The sequence below is a fragment of the Platalea leucorodia genome (genome assembly GCF_965183815.1).
Source record: "Platalea leucorodia genome assembly, chromosome: 5".
Classification (NCBI taxonomy): Eukaryota; Metazoa; Chordata; class Aves; order Pelecaniformes; family Threskiornithidae; genus Platalea; species Platalea leucorodia.
In genome coordinates this window covers 27,521,602-27,545,758 of record NC_138827.1, presented here as the reverse complement: position 1 = coordinate 27,545,758, position 24,157 = coordinate 27,521,602, and the positions used below count along the sequence as shown (strand labels likewise).

The 24,157-nt window shown below is 41.6% G+C and overlaps 1 protein-coding gene across 1 annotated transcript; it reads left to right on the top strand.

The window, feature by feature from the left end:
• Positions 1-1,693: 1,693 nt before the first annotated feature.
• SHISAL2A (shisa like 2A) lies at positions 1,694-23,220 on the top strand (the record flags this gene model as incomplete). The annotated part of the gene is made up of 3 exons (XM_082314452.1): positions 1,694-1,875; positions 10,794-10,933; positions 23,183-23,220. The coding sequence occupies 3 exons, from the start codon at positions 1,694-1,696 to the stop codon at positions 23,218-23,220; spliced, it is 360 nt and encodes a 119-aa protein (XP_082170578.1).
• Between the last annotated feature and the right edge of the window lie 937 nt (positions 23,221-24,157).

The window sequence follows — 24,157 nt, the reverse complement described above, 5'->3', positions numbered from 1 at the left end:
ACAGTTGAATAATTTGAATCTTCTGTGGCTATTCACATATACATCTAAATACTAGGAAGGCAAATCTGTAATTCAGCAGACAGCCTCTGACTGAATTTCTGAATTCATTTCAATTGGTGCTAAGTCAGGGTTGATTTCACAAAATAAAATCAACCAAGGAACTGAAGAATATTTATACTTTCTGGGAAGTACAGTCAAACACCCTAATGTAGGGGGACTGTATGTAGTACTGGAAGATATCAGTGTCAGAGCTCTAAGTGACCAGCATCACCTGGGTCCTCACCACACCCACACCCTCTGCTCGTTGGTCCAGGACGCACATTTAAGCTCATGCTAGGGCAGCCTAACCTTCCCTAAACTATACCAGAGGTATGTCTGTGCTCAGTCCTGCCTCCTCCTGGCCTGGATTGCTTGCTGGTCCTCCTGGATGAACGTTAGACCTATGTTGTAGGCAACTTGCCTCCCGTCCTGTCTCCTGGATGGACCCTGAACTTGACTCGGTATCTTACCTTGCCTGGGACTGCTGATGGTGCCTGTCACTGTCACCAGCCTGGCCCTGTTCAGATCCTGCAGGACTGTACCCTAGTTGGTGAGGACACTGTCCCTCCCTAAGCTGCCATCACTCCTGGGTCTTGCCATTGCCTGACAGTTATCTAGAAGACATGAAACTCCCACTTGGCTGGAGTTCATCTCAAGGCAAGACCTGAAATTAAAATGAAAAGTGTTAGTTGAATTAATGTGGTCTTATTAATTCAAGTCAAGCTCTATTGATATTGCACAACTTCCCTTTCTCTCTAAAACCTAAACTTTTCCTTGAGGAGGCCACTTGTGTGGCAAAGCACTTGATCCAGGCTCTCTTGTAATCTAGAGAGGAGATTGACTGAGGACCAGGTCCTTGGAGGGTGTAGTGTCTACCCATTGCTCTCCCACAGGCATTTTATCATCCTTCTTTCCATGAGCCAAATCACATGCAGAGGTGCACACGACATGCATGTGTGTTATCTCGAGCTGAGATCTACCCACCTTTCCTTCAGCAGAGGCTCCTGCATACAGGTAACAGAATGACTGCCTGGGCCCCGCTTTAAGAAAAAAAAAAAAGTGGTCTAAAATACTAAAAGGAAATGCCCTCTGAAAAAAGTAGAGGACTGGTCTCTCAGAACCATTAAATATTATGTGGAGTTTTACCCCTCATAAAGCCAAGGGGTCCTGAGCCCAACTGAGGTGTGATCCCTCTCAATTACCTCCTTGCTTTGGCTGTCCTGAGACCCCACCGAGGCTTCTGGGGGAGGGCAGACCCCCAAAGTCTCTTCTCGACGTGGGACCGAGTGCTGAGGGAGAACCAAGCCCCAGCGACAGACGCTGGGATGCCGCCCTTGAGGTGAGCAACCCCGGGGGCGGTCAGCCGCGCGCGGCCCCCTCCCTCCCCTCCGAAGGGCGGGAGGCGCTGAGCTCCCTCCCTCACCTCAGGGCGCGGGCGGCTCCCGCCGCTCCCCGCCGTTGCGGCGACCCGTGGGACGGGGGGACGCGGCGGCTCCCGCCGGCACCCCGCGTCGCCCGCCGCCTGCCCCACTCTTCGCCGACGCCTGCGGACCCCCTTCCCGCCCGAGCTCCGCCCGCTCGCCGCCACACCTCCCGCCCGGGTGCCGCCGGAGCCGAGGCGCCGGGCAGCCCGGCGGGCGGCCGCCGCCGCACCATGAGCGCCGAGTGCAGCAGCTACCTCAACGCCGAGAAGGTGCTGGTGAGCGGGTTCAGCTGCCCGCGGACGGGCGGCGACGCCCGCGCCGTGTACTGCTGCGGCTTCCAGGACGTCAAGTACTGCTGCGATGACCCCCACAGCTTCTTCCCCTACGAGCACAGCTACATGTGGTGGCTCAGGTAGGGGAGCGGCGGCAGCCGCCCTGCCCCGGCGCGGCGGTGCTCCGGGCCCGCACGGCGGGAGGTGGGGAGGCTCCGGGCGGGCGAGGCTCGGCGGCCCCTGGGGGCGGGAGACCCGAGAGCGCCCGAGCGGGTTTGTGCTTCTGAGGTACTTGTAGCCGGGCGCTTTCAGGCTTTGTCCCGCTGAGAGTAGCGGTAGAGCTGCAGTTGCAGCCTAGAGAGACTTCTGCTTGTGCCAGGGTGGTTTTTGAAAGAAATAACTCGTGAGATTTGCAAGGAAGCGCTGGCAAATGCTTAGTGCCTGCGTGCAGAGCACCCAGAGTGTCCCTCCGTCCTTTCGGTGTGAGGGGACCGGCTGTCTCGGGGCCTGAGCGTGTAAGATGCTGCGTGCATAAAGTTCCCAATGACTTCAGGTACTTTTCTCTGTGTGTAGTAAGATAAAGCACTACATAACTTTCCACTTGGAAGATGGCAGATAATGGCACTTGTGCTCTGCTGGGCCAGCGCGGGGGTCCATGTAGCTCCGACTGGATCTCCAGCAGTGGCAGTGAGAGCTGCGCACAGCCAGCCTGGCTGCTTTCTCTGCCTGATTCCCCTCAGGCTCTTCAGCATCCATGCTGGCTGTGTCAGGGTGTTAGTACACCTCTGCACGGTGCTTTCACTATCTTATTATGGACCTGTTATCCCTAATTTTGTCTAATCCCTTTCTGCACTTCTACTGTCTGCTTCTATAGCCCAGGTGGCAGTAATCACTACCTGCTGTTTGAAAACATATCCTTTTATCTATTTTATACTGTTTCCTACCAGTTTTCTGGAGTGCCCTCTAGTATTAGCAGTGTGAGATTTGGTGAACAACAATTGCACATTCAGTTTATGCACAATATTCAAAATTTTGGAATTGTTTGGTGCATCGGTTCTTGGCTTTCACCTCTCCAAACTGAACAGTCTTAGTCCTTTTGGATTATCATTGAGGCAGTGATCCCACTGATCATTTTTGTTGCCTTATATCCATACCGTTTTTCACTCTATATCGCTGCTCTTAGAGGTGGATAATCTGGAGCTGCATACTCAAGATGTGAATAGAGCAAGGTTTTATATGGTGGCAAAATGCTACCGTCAGTCTTTCTCTCAAAATCCTTCCTGTTGGTGGCCAATGGTTTGTTGATGGCTTTGGCTGCTGGTGCACATTGACTCTGTGATTTCAGTGAGCTGTCCCTGAGGACTCTCAAACTTTTCTTGAACTCAGAACTGCCAGTTCCGAGTTCATTGGCATGTAGGCTTGGTTTTCTTTATTTATACATATACTATGTACACTGAAGCTCATCTACATCACTTTTGCTAGCTCCCTCAGTTTTCCATAAGTTCTCTAGCATTCCTTGCCCTCATAGCATTTGATCACTTGTAGAGGCTTGGGATTATAAGAAACTCAGATTTCATTCTTCTCCAGCTCATAGATGAAGACACTGAATAAAATCAGTCTCGGTGCTGATCTCTGTGACTTTTCTTTATACTGAAAAGGGACCACTGTGCTTTGCTCCTTATTCTTTTAAGCAGCCTTGAATCTGTATCAGAACATTTTCCCTGATCCTGTGTCAGTTCAGTCTTTTTAGTCCCACCTTCAGCGTGGGGCTTTGTCAAAGGCTTTTTGAAAATTTAACTGTCCGCTGGATTCCTTTACCCATCTGCTTATTGACACTTCATAGACTCCAGCAGGTTAACAAGGCAGTATTTCCTCCTTATAGTAATGCTGACTCTTTAATGAAGGATTTTGAGTCAGAAAGCAGCAAGTGCCAGCAGCCTTCTGAGGGCAGAGCGTGGTAATGAGGTGGATAGGGGTAGTGGCTTCACCGTCAAAGGACCTGTCCCTTGTATCCAGGTAAGGTGAGTGGGGCAGGCCTGGGCATCATGGCTAGGGATAACATCCAGGGTCAAATGCAACCCTGTGCAACCCAGGTACGCTCAGCACCCTGACATTGTGTTTATCTCTTGGCTTAGTGATATTATTCCTTTTTTTACGGACCTTTCTGTCATGCCAGGTATGGAAGTCAGATTTACTAGTCTGCAGTTCCTGGGTTCCCGTCTAGAGCCCTGTTTTAGGTTGGAGTTACACTCCCAGGCTACCAGTCCTCTGGCAGGGTGGCCTTATGTAATGATGGGTTGCACGCCTTAGCCAGCAGTTTTGCAGTTTTATGTATGAATTCCTTCAGGGGTCTTGAGTGAATGCTATCCAGTACTGTGGGCTTACTCTCATTTAATTTATCTTGTCTAATATTTAGTGTATCATTATTTAAAGTCTGGTTTGTCTGGTACAGATGGTGGGTTGAATGTGGGAATCTCCCAGCCATCCGCAGCTGTGGCTGACACAGAATTAATCAGCTTCTCTGATGTGAGAAGACATCCCCAAGTGTCCTTTTTTACACTTTGCTCATCAAATACCCATACTGTTTTAATGTTATATGATTTTTTTGCATAATCTTTGACTGTTTCAGTCACAGGAAGCCTTCTCAAGATGGCAGAACTACTGAAAGATTAAGATAAAAAACTTTTGCTCTTGCATCTGGATGAGATGTTGTACTAAAGACTGTTAAAGCTTGATCTTTTCAGAAAGTACCTCAAAGAACTGGATCCCATGAGAGGCTTTAATGAAGCACCTCTCTGAAGGATCTTCCTTTACAAACATTTTGTAGGGTCTGAGAAGTGTGACTGCTTAGCCTCCACCTAGGTCAGAAATTTGGGCCAAAACTTTGAAACTTCAGGATTTGTTCTCTTTTTGTTTTACCCTCTAGGATGGCCCTAAGCTGCTGAAAGGATACGAGGAAATTGCATTTGGTGGGGTTTTGGTTGTGCTTAACTTCTGCCATAACTGTCCATCGTAGAGAAGAGGTGAACAAATACAGTTCTCTAAGCAAAGTTACTGAGTGGTTAGAATTCAAATGTCTGTTTTCAGAAGTGTTTTCCAGTAACAAATTAAACCACAATTTTTAGTTGCTAACACACTGGAAACCCTACGGTATTACAGGACTTTGAAAACTGTATACATTTGCACATGATAGTTCCATTAGGTGTTTAAGGAAAACATAAAAATAACATTTTCTGGTCTCTCAGAATGTTTTAGTGATCACTGCCTTGCTTGTCTTTGTCTCAGACTGTTACTTATATCAGTATGTAACAACCATGTTGTTAAAATAATCCTTCAAATGCTTCTTACAGCTTTTGAGGACACGCTTTAAAGACTTGAAACCCTTAAGACTTAAAACTATTCAAGAGTTAGCCAAACCAGCCAAGGTAGGTCTGGAGACTGAACGTACTGAGGAAGGGAAAGGAGTTGGAAGCTCCAATGGGGGAATTGTTGCAGGTTTTGCTGTACTCCAGAGCTTTAAGTTTCTCATCCTAAATCTTCATTTGCTTGACTCCCCCCATTAATTTGAAAGCAGTGACTGAATGCAGCACCAAGTGGTTAGTGGTATCTCAGGGATTACTCCTGTTTGGTGATACACCAGGTAGAATTTCAGGAAGCTATTGCGTATTTCTGTTGTGTTTTTCCTGCTGGGGGAGACGCGTTGCCAGACCACTTGGCAGCCAGCTCTGATGGAAGCAGTTCATGGAGAAACCACCAGCCTAGGGAACCTGAAGCAATAGGCACTTGCAGGCCCATGCTATTCTTTTTTTCCCAAATCACTGTTTCCTGTACTATGTTTAGAGCTATATACTGCACTATCCCTTGGCAAAATGGAACCATCTTCTCCCCTCCCACTCCTGCAAAAACTGCATTCTTTCACAAGTGCATCCTAACACCTGCTGTACTAGGAGCTGCAGGACAATCATAAATAATTGACCTTTGAGCAATTTAGACACATTTCATATTTTCCCCTGAATTTATTATGTGTAATTAATGTTATTAATTTCTCACTTATCCTTTCTTTTTTTGCTGGTACTTAAAACCAAATAGTATAATATCCTTTTTTTGTTAGAACAGCCTAGGTTCCCTTTCCACATTTCCTGAAAAGCTGACCTTAGCAAAGAGTGAAGGATGTGTTTTTTCTATCTCTTACAGCAGTCAGGAGTCCATGGAACAGGGAAGGGAACATTAGGAAAAGGCAGGGGTATATAAAAATCACCAGAATGTTGTGCAGCTTTTGAAATCGCAAAACACAGATGCTATAAAACACCAGTGAGCAAAACACTGAACAGCTAACGCTTCAGAGCCATGTGCTGTGCATGTACACGCAGTCATCGTGACATCTACTTTACCTCCAAAGCTGAGTGGAAGGGGAGAAATGCTGAGCATGTAGTATTTCTACTGAACTGTGACACAGTTAGGTTCAGTCAGCACCTTTTTGGTTTCTCATTGTTTTAAAATATTTTAGAATTATTTTTGTCACTGTTCAATTAAGTTTTATTTTGCAAATTTAATGGCTTCTTTCAGTATCAAATAGAATTACAGTATCCATTCCAAATCTGTACCTTTTATAAGTTTCCTGTAATATTATGTATTTGATTAAAACTCTGACAGGCCAAGTATAGATTTTATTCAAAACGCTTTATTAATTAATACCCGTAGAACCATGGTGACCTAATGCTATAGCCAAGCTTTGCTTAGCTGAACTCCAGGAGTCTGTTTTGGCTTTCCAAAATAGTGAGTCTTTTGTTCCTGTATGCCCATTCTTCCAATCTCCTGGGAATATTTATCTGTTTGCTTTGCAAGTACTACGTACAACACATCACTGCAGCAATGGCATTAGGAACATTTGATTCACTCAGATCCAGATGACTCATGAGCTTCCTTTTAATCTATCAGTGGACACACTGCATCTGCTTAGCAAATATTTAAATTTTTCCCAGCTATTGTTGGTGTGGATGGACTAATTTTGTGCACTAAAAATAACTGTAGGTGTGTGATGCTGAGCATCCACTGACAGAAATGCCGATGACCCACTAAGCAGCTCTCTAGCCAGCAGTATGGGGAGCCCTGGGCAGCCTGCCGACAGAGTGGAGCCTCTCTGCTCAGTAAAGCCTTTGGCTATGCAGAGGTGTGTGGCAGTGCTGCAAGCGCATATGTGGCACTCAGTGTAACAGCAGTAGGAGCATCAGTGAAATGTGTGGTATAGCTGTATCTTTATTGTATGTAGAAAATAACCTGGAGAGTTCTGTTTAGGCTGTGAATCTTCTACCAAACTTAGCATTGCTCGTGTTCGAAGAATTGTGTGAAAGCTGCCAGGGTTACCCCTAGGCCTTCATTGCCATTTTTATGCTAGATCATCGTTTTGGGGGTGGGGGGGTGGGTTGTTAATGCAGAGGTTTTCACTTGCTAATGAAGGTAAGAGTGACTTTTTAGTTTGTTTGTTTAATGTCTCTGCTGTCAGAAGACTGATCTTGAAGACACACTCTGAGGCCTGTAGACTGTTATCGTGTGGACTGCTGAGTGGATATAAACAGCTAGTGTTGAAGGTAAAGATGGGAAGATGGCAAAATGTTTTTAGCAAGGGCTTTTCTATATGGATATGCAGCACCACAGTAATTGCTGTAGAATCTATAGGACATGCTGAAGGGCTGTCTTTGTTTTCAGAGGAGGGTAATCATTAAAATGATCAACGATCATAGTTATTTTGGTATTTTGTTTCTGATAACTTTTAACTATAAAAAAAGAAAGAAAAGATTGTGTTCTGGTTAAAAAAATTCAGTGTTCAGAGCTGTGGAAGGCATACTAAATTCCTCTGAATTTATTCAATAAATTAAGAAACAACCCCCCACCCCCAAACTTTAAACTAAAATTAACTTTAAAGAAATTAATCATACTTTCTAAGAGGGTTTATTGTCCCCAAAAAAGCAGGATTCTTTTACATGGTGTGCAAAAAGCCGAATAACACATGGAGTCGAGATATTTGTTTATTTCATGTCTGCACAGAGATGGGTGCTAGGTGGTAACTCCCCAAAGCTAGCACACCTTGGTTAACATACGGTGACATTTTATACATTCTAAGTATCTGTTATCAGTGTTTTACAATTCCGCATATTCGTTCTTGCTTCTGTTGGTTCTTGCAAGCCTCGTCTCCTACTTAAAGGTACAGTGTGTTTTAAATTTACAGAGCATGCTCAGTGGGTAGGCGTCTTCACTTGGGCCGGGGGCTTTATTGCTGGAGGTGTGGTTTTTACTATGTTAATTAGGATAGTTTACTCGTAATTCAAATGATTCTCCTTGGTCTTATCAACGGTTTTACTCCCTTTGCACTTATCTTGGTATTTTCTAGTCTGGCTGATTTATGTTGCCATCTTGTTACTTCTCCCAGGGCCATGTCTTATTAACTATATACAGAGGTTGAATAGCATCCTCTGTTTTGTTTCTCACATGTCTCCAACAAATTGATGGCTTCAGCACATTGAGAACAATCTGGTATTGAAACGTTTAAAAAGAGTACATACAAACTGAATCTTAATTTCTGATTGATTTAGGAAGTGGAATCCAGGGTGTCTATTTGGTTTTGTGATGCTGATCTCCATGTTTTGGGTGAGATCTTTTGACATTGCTGCTGGAGCATGACAAAGACTTTTAGTGGCATACAACCTATGATAAGTCTTGGACCTGTAGTAGGAAATACTGGAGAGTTCCTCGGGAACTGCTTTTTACCTTTGCCATTTGTAACTCACAAAGCATCTTACACAAGTTATGTAGCGATACTGAAGATGCATTGTGCTGTACAACACACAACTGTATTGTTAACATCATCTTCTACAACTGCATAGAGGAGAGCTACAACCGAGAAGTAATAGATACCTGAATAGAAAAACATGTAGTCATTAATATGTACGTGATCTATTCAGATTTAGGACAGCAGACTCTGCTTAATGTTTGGATAATGGTGAGCAACCTCCTTTGTCCTGCACTGCAGACTGTTATTTAAATGGAATCTTAAAATAGGGCTAGTACTGACATGACAAAAAAAGCACAAATACCTGTTTCTGAACAGCCTTTGGGTTTGTATTACTTCTTCAAATAGATTCAGCTGTGGAGATCATTCATGGTTCGATGGCTGCTCACCTCAGTCTCCTGTAGTGTAGCTTATTTCTTCTGTTCTGTCCAGTTAGGTTAAGTTGTTCCAAGGGAAAATGCAAAAATGAGGCCAGAATCCAGGTGAGATCTCGGACTGTAAGGGCATATTCAGGTTCCATATTGCTTGCCTGTAAGTTTTGGTTGAGCCAAAAAACGATAAGGAAAAATTTGCTTAATATGTGCATATGTACACAAATGTGTGAGGACACTGTAGTTTGTGCAGATGATAAATACCATGGAAAATCTTCATAACGGTAAAGCTATTGTTTCCAGAACCAATCATTTTGCTCATGATAAATTATTGTAGTTGTGCATGGAGCTAAACATTGCACAAATTTCGTTAGTAGATCTGACCAATAACTAATGAGAACTGCATCTTAAAGTTATACCAATATCTGCTGTTCTCATCCTGCTGATCTTAAGAGTTTCTTCTGTGGACATATCTGTCTACTGGTGTTATGGGAGCTTGTAGAGAAGCTTTGCAGTAGCTTGAATGTAAAATTCATAAAAACATCCCGAGGCACAGTTCTTCTCATCTCCCTGCAAGGCCACAGTAGCAGTGACTTCTCACTGATAGTGGTGATATATAAAGGCATTTTTATCACTAGAGGATGGAGTTCGTAGAATTTAAGACATTCATCTCTCTTCTGTCCTTTTCACATCTGTCAAAATTGTAAATATACCAGAGTAGTAATATAAGGATTCTCAGTCCTTGGACTCTCTCCATCTGTGACCAAAAGGCCACTGTTTAATTTCACCAGAAGTCAGTGTCTTTGGCTTGGGCTGTAGAACAGAGGACTGGAACACTGAAGGCATCAAATGGCCCAGAAGAGAATAGTAAATGATAGCTAGACTATATTGAAATTGGTCCTTTATTTCATCATGAGAATTTTATGTTAGGAAAAGACTTGAAAAGAAAGGTTGGAAATAAGGAAACTACTAAAGAGATTTCTGTATATACATATACTGTCTCACTGAATGTCTATGGAAGAAGTGTAAAGTAACTTCAATCCTGCAGAGGTAGTGTCTTGATAAAATCTGCATATACTGCTGTATGTTTGGCCTCCTGAATATTCTGTTCATGTTCCTTTGATGCCTTTGATATTGTGTGTAAATTAATTCACCTTTAGTTTTCGTTTTACCCTGACAAAGATCATAGAAGACCTTCTGCAGTCTTGATTCGAGATTTATTACATTAACACAAAGGCACAACAGTGATCACAGTACTCCACCCTGCTCTACAGAGCTGCTAAGAGAATTGCATAACATGGCTTGCATGTTTTTTATCCCATTTTTTACAGGCATGTCATCCTTGGTAAGAAGTCTGTGACAAATGTGTACTTTGCTTAAAGTGCTCTAACAGGCTCTTCTTGCCATAAAAATGGCATTTCAGACTGAAAATGTAGCTTTAATAGTTATGTTGTTTGAGAAAAAGAAGTTTGCATAGGCTGCCTGAAGCTCTGGAATCCCTCTTTGTGTGTGCATGTGATATTTATGTGATATTATGCTTATTTGGGAATATGCACTACGTTGGAGAAGTTTTTGATCTCACTGATGCCAGTTACTGCATGAAGTTCTTTCTGATTTTCATAAACACAGTTTAAATCAGACTCGGGAGTAGTATGCATAGGTAACATGAAATGTCACTAAGGAACAGATGTTCAGCTGCTGTGTAATGACACTGACCCTTCTGAGGGCAATGAAATAATGCCAGTTTATGTGACTTGGGTATTGAGCTCTAAACTTCTGTGTGCAGTAAAAATACAGTCGTTCCCCTGCAAGTAACCTCCAGACGTCATCCTGATCATTGTTTTAATGGGTATCCCCGGCTATTTGTACACTTAATTTCTTTGGTTTTCTCTCTTCCTAGTGTTGGAGCACTCGTGGGCCTGTCGATAGCAGCAGTGGTCCTCTGTGCTTTTATCATCACTGTGTGTGTTCTCTGTTATTTGTTTATCAGTACGAAGCCACGCAGCAAACTGGATACTGGTTTAAGCTTACAGATGGCAGGTAAGACCAGTTGTTACTGACAATTACTGTTATTTCCTCCTGCAGAGGCAAAGCCTTATTCTGTCTTTAAATGGATGTGGAGGAATCCAACAGTGCATATTTTCTTTATGATGGGGACCTCAAGATGTAGTCAAGCTATCCTGCTGTTTTACCTTCTGAATGAAATTTGTACCAAACTCAAATGAAAAAATCTAGCACAAGCTCAGGGTATTTATTTAGTAGTAGGAAGAGTGTAAAACTTCACAGTCCTGAGTAAGGCTGCAACAAATAAGTCCTTTTATCAGGAAGAGGTTTAATGAGTTTGTTGCTCTGGATTTCCTGTCAAGAGTACATAAACTAAAATAGTGATTTCATTCTAGGGATAAGAATCTCAAAAGAGACTTTATGCGTATTTTCTTGTGACAGGGAGAGATCATTCCTTTCCTCTTTCTTCCTGACATAGGATCTAGTCTTTGAAATCTAAGACTCTCTGCTTCAATCCTAATACCTGTGTGCCCAAACTGCGTCAATGGATGCCTGCAGGAACAGTGCACGTAGGCAGCGCTAGCCCACTGGCATGGGAAAACCTGTTGCTGCTGCTACATTTCACTACATTTGTGAAATCTGACTGCAAGTTTTGATGGCAGGATGGGGTGTGATAAGTTTCTCCCTTTGTCTCGGACTTCCTAAATGTTTAAATGTGGCTTCAGTAGTTCAGCCAGTAAAGTTGTAGGAAGTAAAGGGAATGTTGTACTTATTTAGGCCTTGGAAGTTGAACAAATTGAAAAAGGGGAATAATTCTTGGAAAAAAGCCCCCTCACCTTGAATTTTTTTTTTTTTTTAACTAGTTTTTAAAATGCTTCCATACTTGCATGGCAATAAATGACCAATGAGTTACTGTAATTATAGCCTATTATACAGCAGTAAGCCCCCTCCTGAGTGTCTAGTTAACACAGTCTACTTCATACCAAACTTCCCATATTTTGTTTTGTTCTCCAGAGAATGCAGGCTTTGGTCTAAAAATGGTTTATAGGGCCATCAGGAAATGCAAACCCTCCCTTTGGAGCTACATAAGCTGAGCAAGCTGCTGAAGTGAAAGTCACACATTCAGCAAACTGGTACTAATCTGCAAATTGAAAACTTCACACCTGTCCTGGAGAGAGAGAGTGGAAATAAGACCTGCTACCTAGAATGGCCTACATAAACTCTTGGGTGGGATGAGCAAAAATGCCTAGTGATCTTTTGCAAGATGGTTGTGTTCTAATTTTAAACTGGCATTATGCTTTTGAACATGTTGCTGTTTAACTTCTTCCCTCAGATTCTCCTGCTATGGCATCAGCTCTTAATTCATTGCCAGGACAGCACTACTGTTTTTCTCATGCTTTGTATTTTTGTGCCAGACATGTTCAGCATATGGGGAGCTGGGAAGGAGGCAGGTACTATTGCACCGCTGCTGCCAAGTGATTCCATCCTTCTCTACAGACTTGAACCCTGCTGCACAACCACATTCTGCTTTGGCATTAGAGATCATTCCTCTCTTCCTATCATGAGGTGAACAGCATCCCAAGCTCCCCCACCGATGACCTTGCATTCACATAGGCATCCTGTCTCTTGTGATTCCAGGTGTTATGACTCCAGGAAGCTGCGAGATCTTTGCTTTTTCCTAACTGTCACCTGTGTTGTTTTGAGCTTTATTCAGACTGCACTGCTTTGTATTTAAACGCTGTTTTGACTTTGCTCTCATCCTGTGTTTTTCACTTTTATTATTCTGCTTCTTTGGCTGCTCTGAATGACAATTATTTCACATCTAAACTCTTGATAGCTTTAGCTGTTGAGGACGTGGGTTGCCAGAAGTTGAAAGCCACTTGCTTTGCCAAGGTTGAGAGATCTTTGAAAATGTTGAAGGATTTCATTGACAAGCCTGGGTGCTTGTCTTCATCATACTTGGATTTCTTTTGCATGGAAGTCATGCAAGGTCTGAGTATCTTATGAGATGACTGGTTAGCTGCTTTCAGGCCTGGGGAACAATAAAAGCAGCTTCTCTCCTCCTCTTCCAGTTCTTCTGAGATTTGAGAGTAATCATATATAGGCAATAAAAATGAATTAAAAAAAATTAAAACAGTTTTTAGAAGCTTCAGAAAATTTTAGGCCTGAGGACCATGAGTTTTGACTGTGAACTCAGTTCAGCCCTGCTTTTTCTGAAGTAGCATAATCTTGCCTTTAGATGAAGGCTGTGTCACACATTAGGTGTTGTGCAAAGTCTGTACCTCTGGAGCGTTCAGAGAGTGCTCATTTATGAAAGCAATATTTTTTATTCTATTCAATTTCACCCATAATATATCAGCTCAGTTGGAGTTTTGTATTTCATTAAACATACAATTGATTATTGTATGCCTTTCCTTCCTCATGTAATAGTCAAAGTTGGTCATTGTTCTGTGGGCTCATCCAAGATCTCCTAAATATAGAAGTGGAATTGTTGAATTTTTACAGAAATAATTTCAAGATTGATCATAAATCTAACAATAAATTGGATGTGCAGCCTTTGTTAAAGTTTCTGACTCTGCAAAAGGCAGATCAACTGGAATCTGCCTCTCTTTAGCCTTGAACAAATGGTCTTCAATAGCGTCAACACAGATACTGCATATGGAGTTCCTGAGTTAGCTAAGTGTGGTGTTAGCCCTAGCAAAAATTAGCATTTTAATCTGAGAATGGAATTTCAGGAAAAATGAGCTCAGTCACTGGTATAGACCAGGGGTAACTACTTAAATGTTAATGAAGTTATAGTCATTTCTATTTGTAGTATAGTGTAGAGTGCAGAGTAGATCACTTATATGCAAGACAGTGTGTACAGGCAAACAAGAAGATCCCATATCTCAAGGAGTTTACAGTCTAGTTTCTTCTTAGATCTAGTATTTCTCAATAAAAAGCAGCAACATACTTTATTTACCACTTTCAATGAAATCCTTTCCTTTACAGGCAAAATCTCGGCTCTTTATGCATTGCTTTCTTATTGTTTGCACTCTTCCTCAGAATGTGAGGTTCACCTAGGATTTGGCTCGTGGGTTAACGGTCTGCTTTGCTGAAGCGTCAAAGTGCTTCACAGTTTTTCCTCTATTTATCATCACAGCTACCTTTCTGAAGTAGGGAGATGCTATTAGCCCCATCTTACAAGGAGACAGAACTGCAAGGAAGTGTCATATTTTTAGTGCTTTGTGTGTCAGTTTAGACATTAATGTCCAGTGGAATTTTGAAAGGACATCACTAACCAGAAGACCTTTGTCCTTTTGCTTATGATACCTCTAAAAACACAGCTCTAAGACTAGCTTGACACAGGAATTTGTGGTACAGAGAATTGAGCCATGCTTTTTGAGACCAAGGTGAATATTCAAATCGTTGAAGCATACTTTTTCTTAGCATAGTGAACTTGCTTTTTAACCATACATGTTGCTTAGTACACTCTTTCTGAGAGAAAGGGTTTTTCATTGAACTCATTGTGGGTGTTGCTGCTTCTCCCATTTGAAGGATGGAGAACTATAGAATCATAGAATTGTTAAGGTTGGAAAGGACCCTTAAGATCATCGAGTCCAACCGTTAACCTATCACTGCCAAGTCCACCACTAAACCATGTCCTCAAGCACCACGTATAAAAGAGTTTCTTCTTGGTAAACAAAGACCCCAAAGAAATCCAGGCCCCGAGAATGCAAACGTTATGGATTTTCCCAAGATGAAAGGGAATTTGGTCTTATGCTTTGTTCTCCTTCTAACCAAAAAACTTCTCTTTGTGCAAAAGGTTGATCCCCTGCAAAATGTAGGGAACTAGGGAGTTGCAAGATTGAAGTGTTTTGTTAAGGCTGAGTGAACAATGCTAGAGCATCTAGGGAAGATGAGGAGGACTGAGTAAAGATTGCGTAATTGTCAGGAGAGGAGTGGTAAACAGGCAGAAAAGGAAGAATCTAGAGGCATATCTGCTGCTCAGTGCTGGGAGAAGGTAAGGTGCACATATGCTTCCCATGAACAGGCAGCTGATGGGAGAGGAGTGGCCATCTGTGCGGGCCCCTTAGAATGGGCTTTGCCATCAGAGATAAAAAGGTAGACCCAAACAGTTTGTAAACACATTTTCTGAGTTGCCCCTGTATTTCTGCCAGCGTTAGTCCGGGAAGACCTGTGGGGCGAGGTTCCTATACCACTGCAAAGTGAGAATAGCAAATTACATTTTATGATGGTAACTAACATTTTCCTTTAAAACTTACCACAGGAAGACCTCTGTAATGCATTCAGAGTCAGACAGCAGGGACCTTTGGGATGGAGTGTAAAGAGAACTATGGCCTTGTGAATTACTCGTAAGTGCTGGGAAAAATGTGCTTTAATAGAAGAGATTAATTCCTTGTTCTTACAAAGGAATGACATCATAGTATGCAGAAGTTCATGGTTTCATTTCATAATAAGGAAAAACTCAGCTTGAAAAATAGTCAGATAACCTTCCTGTCCCTGTTTCTCTCCTTAACTAAAGATTCCTCATGGAGCACTATTCAGATATACAAAACATTCAGGTATTTTGATGAAAAAAGCACCAAACTCTCACACTTCCTCCTCCTTAGCTGAGCAGAATTATCCGACTCTATTGGTTCCGAAACCTGATAGCTGCTGTTTGAATTCAGAGACACTGTGCTTGGTTTTTGGAATATGCATTGTAGCTTTGCTTTCTAGGTTTATCAATAATTTCCATTTCCTGCAGCTGGGCTTAAATTTTCCCCAGTTAGGCTACTTTTCTCTTTGCTGGCCACCTGCCTCAGATATTTGTATATGGGAAAAATCAGCCAAATAGGATCAACTATAATTAAAAAAAAAAAAAAAAAAAAAATTGTTTCTTTAGGAAGTGAAGGAATTTCCTATTTTGGAGCTGGGAATTCAAATTTAGTGAAAGGGGTAGCATAGCTCAAAGTTACATCACTAGGAAAGATTAAATTTGGAAATGTTTAAATTGGACTCCTTAGTTTTTATATTTCCCAGACTTTCTTGTAGCAGTGAGTTTTTTGCAGCTAATTAAGAGTCAGGTTTTTTACAGCAAAGATACTCATAGATGCTGTAAGCTGGTTTAGATATAAAATCTAGACAGGCTTCAAAAACAGGATGCCTTCCTCTATAACTGATTAGGAATTTTTTTATTATTATTTTGGGGGGATTTTTTTGGATCAGAGCTGAAATAGCTCTGAAAAGACTTGGTCTCAACTAAGATCTTGGCTTAAATATTTTTGAGCAGATTTTTTGAAATGTCAAACTATCAAATCCCATTTTGATATTTTGAAACCAAACTGCAGTTTTTTTCAATTCAAACAAAATAAAATGCAACTTTCAGAGCACGTAAAAAAACCCCAAATAATTCCTTTGACCAATTTGCTTTGTTTCAGGTTTTTTAATGAAAATATTAGAATTCTCAACTCTTCATCCCTATTGGATATAAGGAACCTTTTTTAATCCATTCCCCACACATTTCCTTGGACAGAAGTACCCTGCCCAGTTATGCTTATCTTTCTTTTCTGTTTGTTCTCTGTGTTGGCCCAAGCAGTGGGGAAGTGGAAAATGAGGTCAAAGACAGTGTTGGACTAGAGGCTAATGGGAAGTATGGGGAAACTCAGGCTGGGAGGAAGACTGATGAGCTCCATAAGGAGACTTAGATGAGAAGATGGAGCAGGGAGAGGTGTTGGAGCCAGGAGATAAAGGAGAAACTGCAACTGAACAAGGACCTGGGTGTGCCTGGGAGCACGTGGAAAGGGGACGGGGCTAATGGGGTTGAGAGCAGCAGAGCAGGGAGGCAATGATGCTGGAGGGGATGGAGAAACTCCCGAGAGGGCTAGGGAGTGGAACAATGGCTGTGGGTGCGCTGGAGAGCAGAGGCAGGGTGCTTGGGGAGAGCTATGAAGAGGGAGCCTTGCAGATGGGAAGCATGCACAGGGTTGGAACAACTAGAGATTTAGGGCGGAGAAAAGAGATAGGAGTGACTCAAAGTATGAACTGAGCTGGTTGTTCATGGAGACAGGGACTAGCATGGGAAGCATAGTGGCAGAAAATTAGGACTGGAAACAGTGAGGAAAGCAGGAAGGGAATGAAAGAATGAATATAAGGTAAGAAAGAAAAGAAATGAAGTTCAAAATGTGGTCAGAGAAGTCTTTCCTTCTAGAGCTTTGCTTTCTCTGCTGTCAGCAGGTATCAGTGATACTACTGGCAGAGTATCTCTCTTCTCCCTTCCTGGCAGTGACCCACTGCAGACTGCTTTTGCTTTGGTTATTCTGATCAGTTGGGCAAACTCAAGTTGTCTGCACTGAATCTAAAGATTCCAGCTCTTCTGCTCCAAGCGGGTGTCTGTATCAATTACTTGGTGGACTTTTAATGAACTATTACTTATTTTAACCTATGAAGTTGTGCTCTGAAAAACAATATTCAAATACTACTAAGCTTCAAAACCAAGCACTCAAAAGATGGAAGATGCCAGAACTTAGGATTTTCTGGGCAACTGGTAAAATGCCTAACTAAAAATTGCTTTATTTGTTCCTGTCATCCCTTCAATGTTTCTGAAAAACAAGGGTGCCACTTCTTTCAGGCAAAGAAGTATTGTGAGCCTCCCCCCACACAGTGCTTTGGGATCACTGGACGGAAGGTGCAGTGAAGGCAATAGTGACTGATCATGTTTGGAGAGGGGCGAATGAGATTTCTGATCTGTTTTGTTGAATATGGGAAATTTTTCTGCCATTTCTTTTAGGACACTCTCTGATTTCCTGCTATAAGTCCTACTTATACCACAGTGCTGCTACCTTAAACTGTTCTTCATCTTGGTGTTTATTCCTTTTTAACACAAGTAAGTTAATAATTGCAGCCTCCCATAGGCTCAGGAATGGAAAGTGGAATGGCTCTAGTCTATCCTATCCTCTAAAGATTGTAGAGGAAGATTCCAGGAACTGTGTTTTTTTTCTAGTGCAGTGGGCACATCTATGTATTACTACTTGCAACTAAAGGAAGAATAATGCTGTTAGTTTTACTAAAAATGCTTTTGTTTTACAGACAGCGAGACTAGAGGGAGTTCAATATGTTAAAAAACAGAGGCACTGGATGGATTCTACGAATGCTGTAATGAAAAGAGGTACAGTGAGAACATTTCTTTTCATCTTAATCTATTGTATTTGTGTACCCTCTGCTCTGTTTTATATGTGGTGGTGCAGATACGATAAGCATTTTTCAAAATGCATGATTCTTTATGTGGGTTTTTAGCTTTCTGAAAAGCACTAGCAAACTGTCTGTTTGATTTACTTATACGTTGCCCTGATGGTGCCCTTACACAGGGAAGTATCTGCACAGACTTGAACAGAGTCCTTCGACAGAGAAATTTCTTCTTCATTTACTTGTACGTGAATACTCCTTCGTGGTTGTGTGCCAAAGAAGATTACATTCCTCTTATGCTGTCTTTGTCCTTTCCCTGATGCTGTCCAGGATGCACCAGAGCTTTCTAAGGGGGCAGCCATCGTAACTTATCACTCAAAAGAAATTCTTTAGCGATGACCCGCTAGAAGGGCTTCTGTGTGACAAAGGGTAAGAGCAGCGAAGTATCTGGTGGGTAGGTTAGTCATATTCTCCTTCTTGGGGATGCTGCCTACAAGCGCTGAGTCAAGTCTGATGGAGAACTGAAGAGGGCTATCTTGCAAAAAATGAAGTTTCATATGCTGACTTGATTTTTATGCTGAAATCACGTTTAAACATCAAACTGCCTATGGCACACACCATGCAAAATAGTATATAAAGTGTAAGCCAGTACAGATGAATTGTACTTCAGACTTAAGAGGAATTTATGAATAATGCAGAAGACTTCAATTGGCATGAAACATGCATTTTACTTTCTGCAGAGGGTGAAAGCTTATGGCTAAACAACCACAGAATGTGAGAATAGCCGTAGATCAGCAATGTCTGTAACAGGAAAAAAAGTGGGCCTGTTTGCTCAGCAGTTGTTCTTAGATCAGCAGGAAAGTAAATGTGTTAGAGTTCCCTACTGCATGTATTTTCTCTTGTACCCTTAAAAAAAAGCCATCCTGTGCATCATAAGTGCAAATGCATCTTTCTCAGCATTCTTTATTATCAGCATAACAGGTTGGTTTGGGCTGCTTGTCCTCATGAAAATACTTAAGTGTAACAAAATTCATTTTGAAACTCCTAACCACCTCCACGCATTTTTTTTCTGCTGTTGCAAATGAAGCGGCTTGTGGGAGAAAAATGCCATGGGAAGACTAAAAAGGATCCTGCAGTCAGAAAGCCATCTGTAGTGAGAAAATCCAAAAATATCTGAGGCAGGTGCTGAGTACTGGGATGAGACCTCAGTTCAGGTCTGTGAATGTGGCATTGCTTTCTGAAGGTCGCGAGCCTCTCATTTCCTCATGCTTCAGTTTGCTTGCCTTCCACTGTGTTATAGAGACTAATGTTTATGGAGTGCCCTGAAGTGTAGCCTGCTAACCCACTATTGCTTACAGGAAGAGAGAAACAGAGGGAGAGAATCGAAAGGCCAGCTGCAAAGGACTTTTTTATGGGATTTGAATGCATGCATTATATAAAGACTAAAAAATTTAGAAGCTTTTTTTGTGGATTAATTATGCAATTCTTTTTTGTTGGCAAAATGAGACTGGCGTTATCCTGAAGACTCAAAATACTGGAGACCTCTTTTTGGGCTAAACCCAGGAAAACTATGCCCTTAGCCTGTGCACCTTTTTGCTTCTAGAACGGAGCAGGTGGGAACTTTCTGTGAAAGTGAAAAGGGAGGCAAGGATCTTTTCTGGACTTAACAGATAATCTGGTTAAGTGTTGGTAGGAATTCCAGGTCTCTAATTGTTTCTTGTCCTCTGCTTTTCACGTTGTCTGCTTGTTGCAGATTTCATGCTCTCACCTGTTATTGGGAGCCACTTCACAGTGCAGTGATAAGCCAGAGAGTCCATCAGTGGCTGCAAACCTTCCACTGCTGTGAGAAAGCTACATGTAGCAATTAGATTTGATTTAGCATGCATACTTCCTCTGCCAAATTCACTGGGCTTTAATTAGGAACAGGGCTCCCTACACCCTTGCAACTGATGCAGTTCAGCATACAGTTCAAGCTTGTTTGCATGCTCTTTTCCAGCAAAAGGGACAAACAGAGCTCTTAGCTTTAAAAAGGGAAAGGAGAAGAACTAGGCAGCTGGAGGCCTCGCTTCTAACTTGGAGTGATAATATATCAAATTATTAAGCAATCAAGTTACACACAAGAAAAATCTGACACAGATTTCATGAAGACAAATCATGACAAACCAGTCTAATTTCTCTCTTTCTCAAGGTAATTTTGCCTGTCAGATAAATAGGAACAAGTGGCTGTGACTTACAGGTCTTTATGAAAATGCAGTCAAAGAGAAGTTTTCAGTATCTCATTCTCAGACACATTTTTGGAGGGAAGCATGTCTCAGTACTCTATTGCAGTTGAGTAGTAAGAGCTTGACTGAAAGACTGAAGAGCATATGTATAAAATTTATGGATGACACCACCCTGGGGAGGGTTGCAAGACTCTGGAAGATAAACTACCTTTCAGAATTATCTCAGTGCCATCTGAGCTCCCTTCTCATCTGGTATTTAATCAGAAATGCTGTATGTGGAGATAGAATAAAATATTTCAGCTGGCAGGAGCCTATAACAATCATCTAGTCCAACCGCTTGACCACTTCAGGGCTGACCAAAAGTTACAGCAAATTATTAAGGGCATTGTCCAAATGCCTCTTAAACACTGACAAGCATGGGGCATCGACCACCTCTCTAGGAAGCCTGTTCCAGTGTTCAACCACCCTCTCGGTAAAGAAATGCTTTCTAACATCTAGTCCAAATCTTTCCTGGCGCAGCTTTGAACCATTCCCATGCGTCCTATCACTGGATCCGAGGGAGAAGAGATCAGCACCTTCCTCTCCACTTCCCCTCCTCAGGAAGCTGTAGAGATCAGTGAGGTCACCCCTCGGCCTCCTTTTCTCCGAACTAGACAAGCCCAAAGTCCTTAGCCATTCCTCATGGGACATTCCTTCCAGCCATTTCACCAGCTTTGTTGTCCTCCTCTGGACGCATTTGAGTACCTTAACATCCTTCTTAAATTGTGGGGCCCAGAACTGCACACAGTACTCAAAGCAAGGCCGCACCAAGGCTAAATACAGCTGGATAGTCACTTCTTTTGACGAGCTGGTTATACTGTGTTTAATGCCCTCCAGGATGCAGTTTACCCTCTTGGTTGCCAGGGCACACTGCTGACTCAAATTGAGCCTGCTGTCAACCAGATGGCAATACTGGGGGAGGGTGCACATCTAAGTTTATATGTATGTCTCATATGTTTTGATTTAAGTTCGTCAGGAATGTATAACCATCCTTAGAGCCTTAAGCAGATGAAAATCTAGAATCTACAAAAAGCATCACTGATAACTCAGATAAGCATCATTCCTCTCAATGAACCAGTATTGAAGTGATGTTCTTTGCTGGTTAGGATGCTCTTTGCTGCTAATTGCCATGTACCTTGAAATCCAAGATTTCACACTTCAGAACTTCTGTCAGTAGCTGAATTAGCTGAGATTTTCTGGCCAGGCTTCAGTGCATGTCCATTGTTTTTTGCATATCCAGACAAACATCTGCTTCTAAACCCAGCTGTACCAACAGCTGTTGTGCTTCACCTCAGAAGCAATCCTGTTTTAATGAGCAGTAGAGTAATTTCTTTGTATAGAAATTCTTCAAGTGTAGTTTGGAATATATTTTGGTATTCTTCAGGATTAAAGGCACACATTGTGAGTATGTCTATCATAAAAAAAATGAAATGCATGGTTTAATGTAGATATTAGCAGTGCATTTGCTAAGAGGCACAGTGTAGAAATATTAGATGAGTGACTCTGTCTTTATCTGCGAAGCCTTTTTTGTTTTGTTTTAGCGCCATTGTGCCTTGAGCCTTTATCACGTGTGAGGTGAAATCCTCACTTGCACAGCAGAGGAGCAACAGCAGATCTACCCATCCACATACATCCCCAGAGGAGGCATTTAGTGTTTCATAGCTGTAGTGATGCCCTTCAGAGGTGTAATTCTTCACATGATAAAGGTTAGGAATATAATGAGATGCTTGGAAAGAAGTAATCCCAGTGAAATGGATTGAGCTGTGTGGTTTGTTCTGGATTTGTTTGTAGGATCTCATTATCAACTCTGCTGTGCAGCAGAGGAAAAAAAATCTTCCCCTGTTCAGTCTAATTCTTAACTGTGATTGGTATTTTGTAGATACAGAGCTGCACCTTTCACAAGGCCCCCACCGAAACAAGCTGTTGATAAAGCCAAGTGGCTTCAAGAGATTTCCTGAGCCACAAGGATGAACTGTGACTGTGAGCCACAACAACCTGACTCACTCTTCCAGAGGTGTTTCCTGGCTGTTACAACCACTGTCAATAACCAGAGGCCAGTCTGAAGCTGTGCCAGGATTATGTATTTGTGTATGGTTACTGTACCGAGAAGTAGTATGTTTTGATTTGCACATACCAGCTACTGCTGCTAGTCATTTTCATGCAAATTATTGTCTTTACCCTGTGCAATTCTGAGATGACACAGTTGTCAAGCAGAGCAGAATTTGGCACACCATGCTGACCAAGCTTTATTTTAAGCTTTCCATGTGTGCCATCTTAATGTGGTGTCTTCACGTCATGAATATGGTTGTCTTTAGCCAAATGTGATTGTTTGGTTCACAAACATATGTGAATGCAGTACCTCAATAAAATCTGACATTTGTTTGTGTTGTATTTCTCTTGATTTATCATTTTCCCCCACCTTTGTTTCCTCAGAAGATTCTCACAGATCTTAAAATTAATTTGATGGGAGAATTTTCCAACAAAAAAGTGAAGTTCATAAAAAGCTAATTTTTGTAGGGAAGTTTTGATTTCAATAACAGTTTTCATAGGAAAAAGTAAACACTGAAATGAATTGAAATAAGCATCCCTAAATGTTTTGCAGATTCTACATCAAAATATATTGGAGTATTTATTTTGAAGCAAACTTCAAAAATGTTTCAGTAGTGTTCCAGGTTGGAGCACTAATTTGTGAAGTGTTGAACTTCCTTCAGGTAATCAAAGAGTTCTAATCACACATTTTATTTCCCTGGAAGTCTTAGGAACAGCCAACATAGTCTTATTTGAGCTTTCAAGTCTTTCAAGCTTTCAGGTTCCAAATCGTGAACATTAATTATAATGATTTCTTTTTATCTTGTAGGGTTCTTTAAGATCAGTGAAGATCAAAAGAATTTCTAAAACATTTAACCATGCTGTTTATGTGAAGGCAGTAGACAGATTATATCTTCCATTTGCAGATGAAGCCTAAAATAGTTACGTACCATGTCAGTTTTGTCTCTGGTTATACTTCAACTTTTTAAGACCAGATCCTTGTCTGCTGTTTGGGAGTGACATCTTTGTGCGTGATAGTGCTTGAAATTTAAACTTCCTTACAGCTATCCGATATTATGCATCAAAAACCCCCAAGTGTTTCCAGTCTAAGCTACTCTTAAGTCACATTACTTGCGTGAAATAATACACGAGTGCCTCCAAAAGAATTAGACAATATGTGGTATATATTCTTTCTGTAACTGTTTGCATATACTGTCTCACTAAACTAGCATTTGCTACTGTGGACTTCTAGAAAATTAAAACCACATTGGGTGCGTGAAGAAAATATTTTTATAACAATAGAACATGAACTTGATTTTCCAGCCTCATAACTTTCTTGATTGGGACTGTCAAAGAGCAGAAGGGAAAAAGATTTATGATTTTTGCCATCTGGTTTCCTTTGAGGATCCCAGCCCTGAGATAAACATTCTGGAAGCGTATGCTTCATTTTAAACAACCAATAAAAGACTTACAGAACATGAAAAAAAGATGATTTAAGTTATTTCAACTTCATACAAACTTGAACCAGCACTTCTGTAATTTTTAAATTTTAAAGTAATAAAAGATATCTTAAAGTAATAAAAGATATTAGATTCTATTCCAAATGTTGCAGATAAAAAAATCTTTTATTTTTGTCTCCTGGGCAATTTCTAAATGTTTGATTCCTCAAGTGATGAGCTTATTTTTCCCTAAGATATTGGGCTTTTTATTAATTTTGAGTATCTTAAGATACCAAAGTAACAGAAGAAAAGTAAAACCAGAATGCAAAAAAATGTTTCCAGTTCTTTGCCTATGTCCAGTGCCT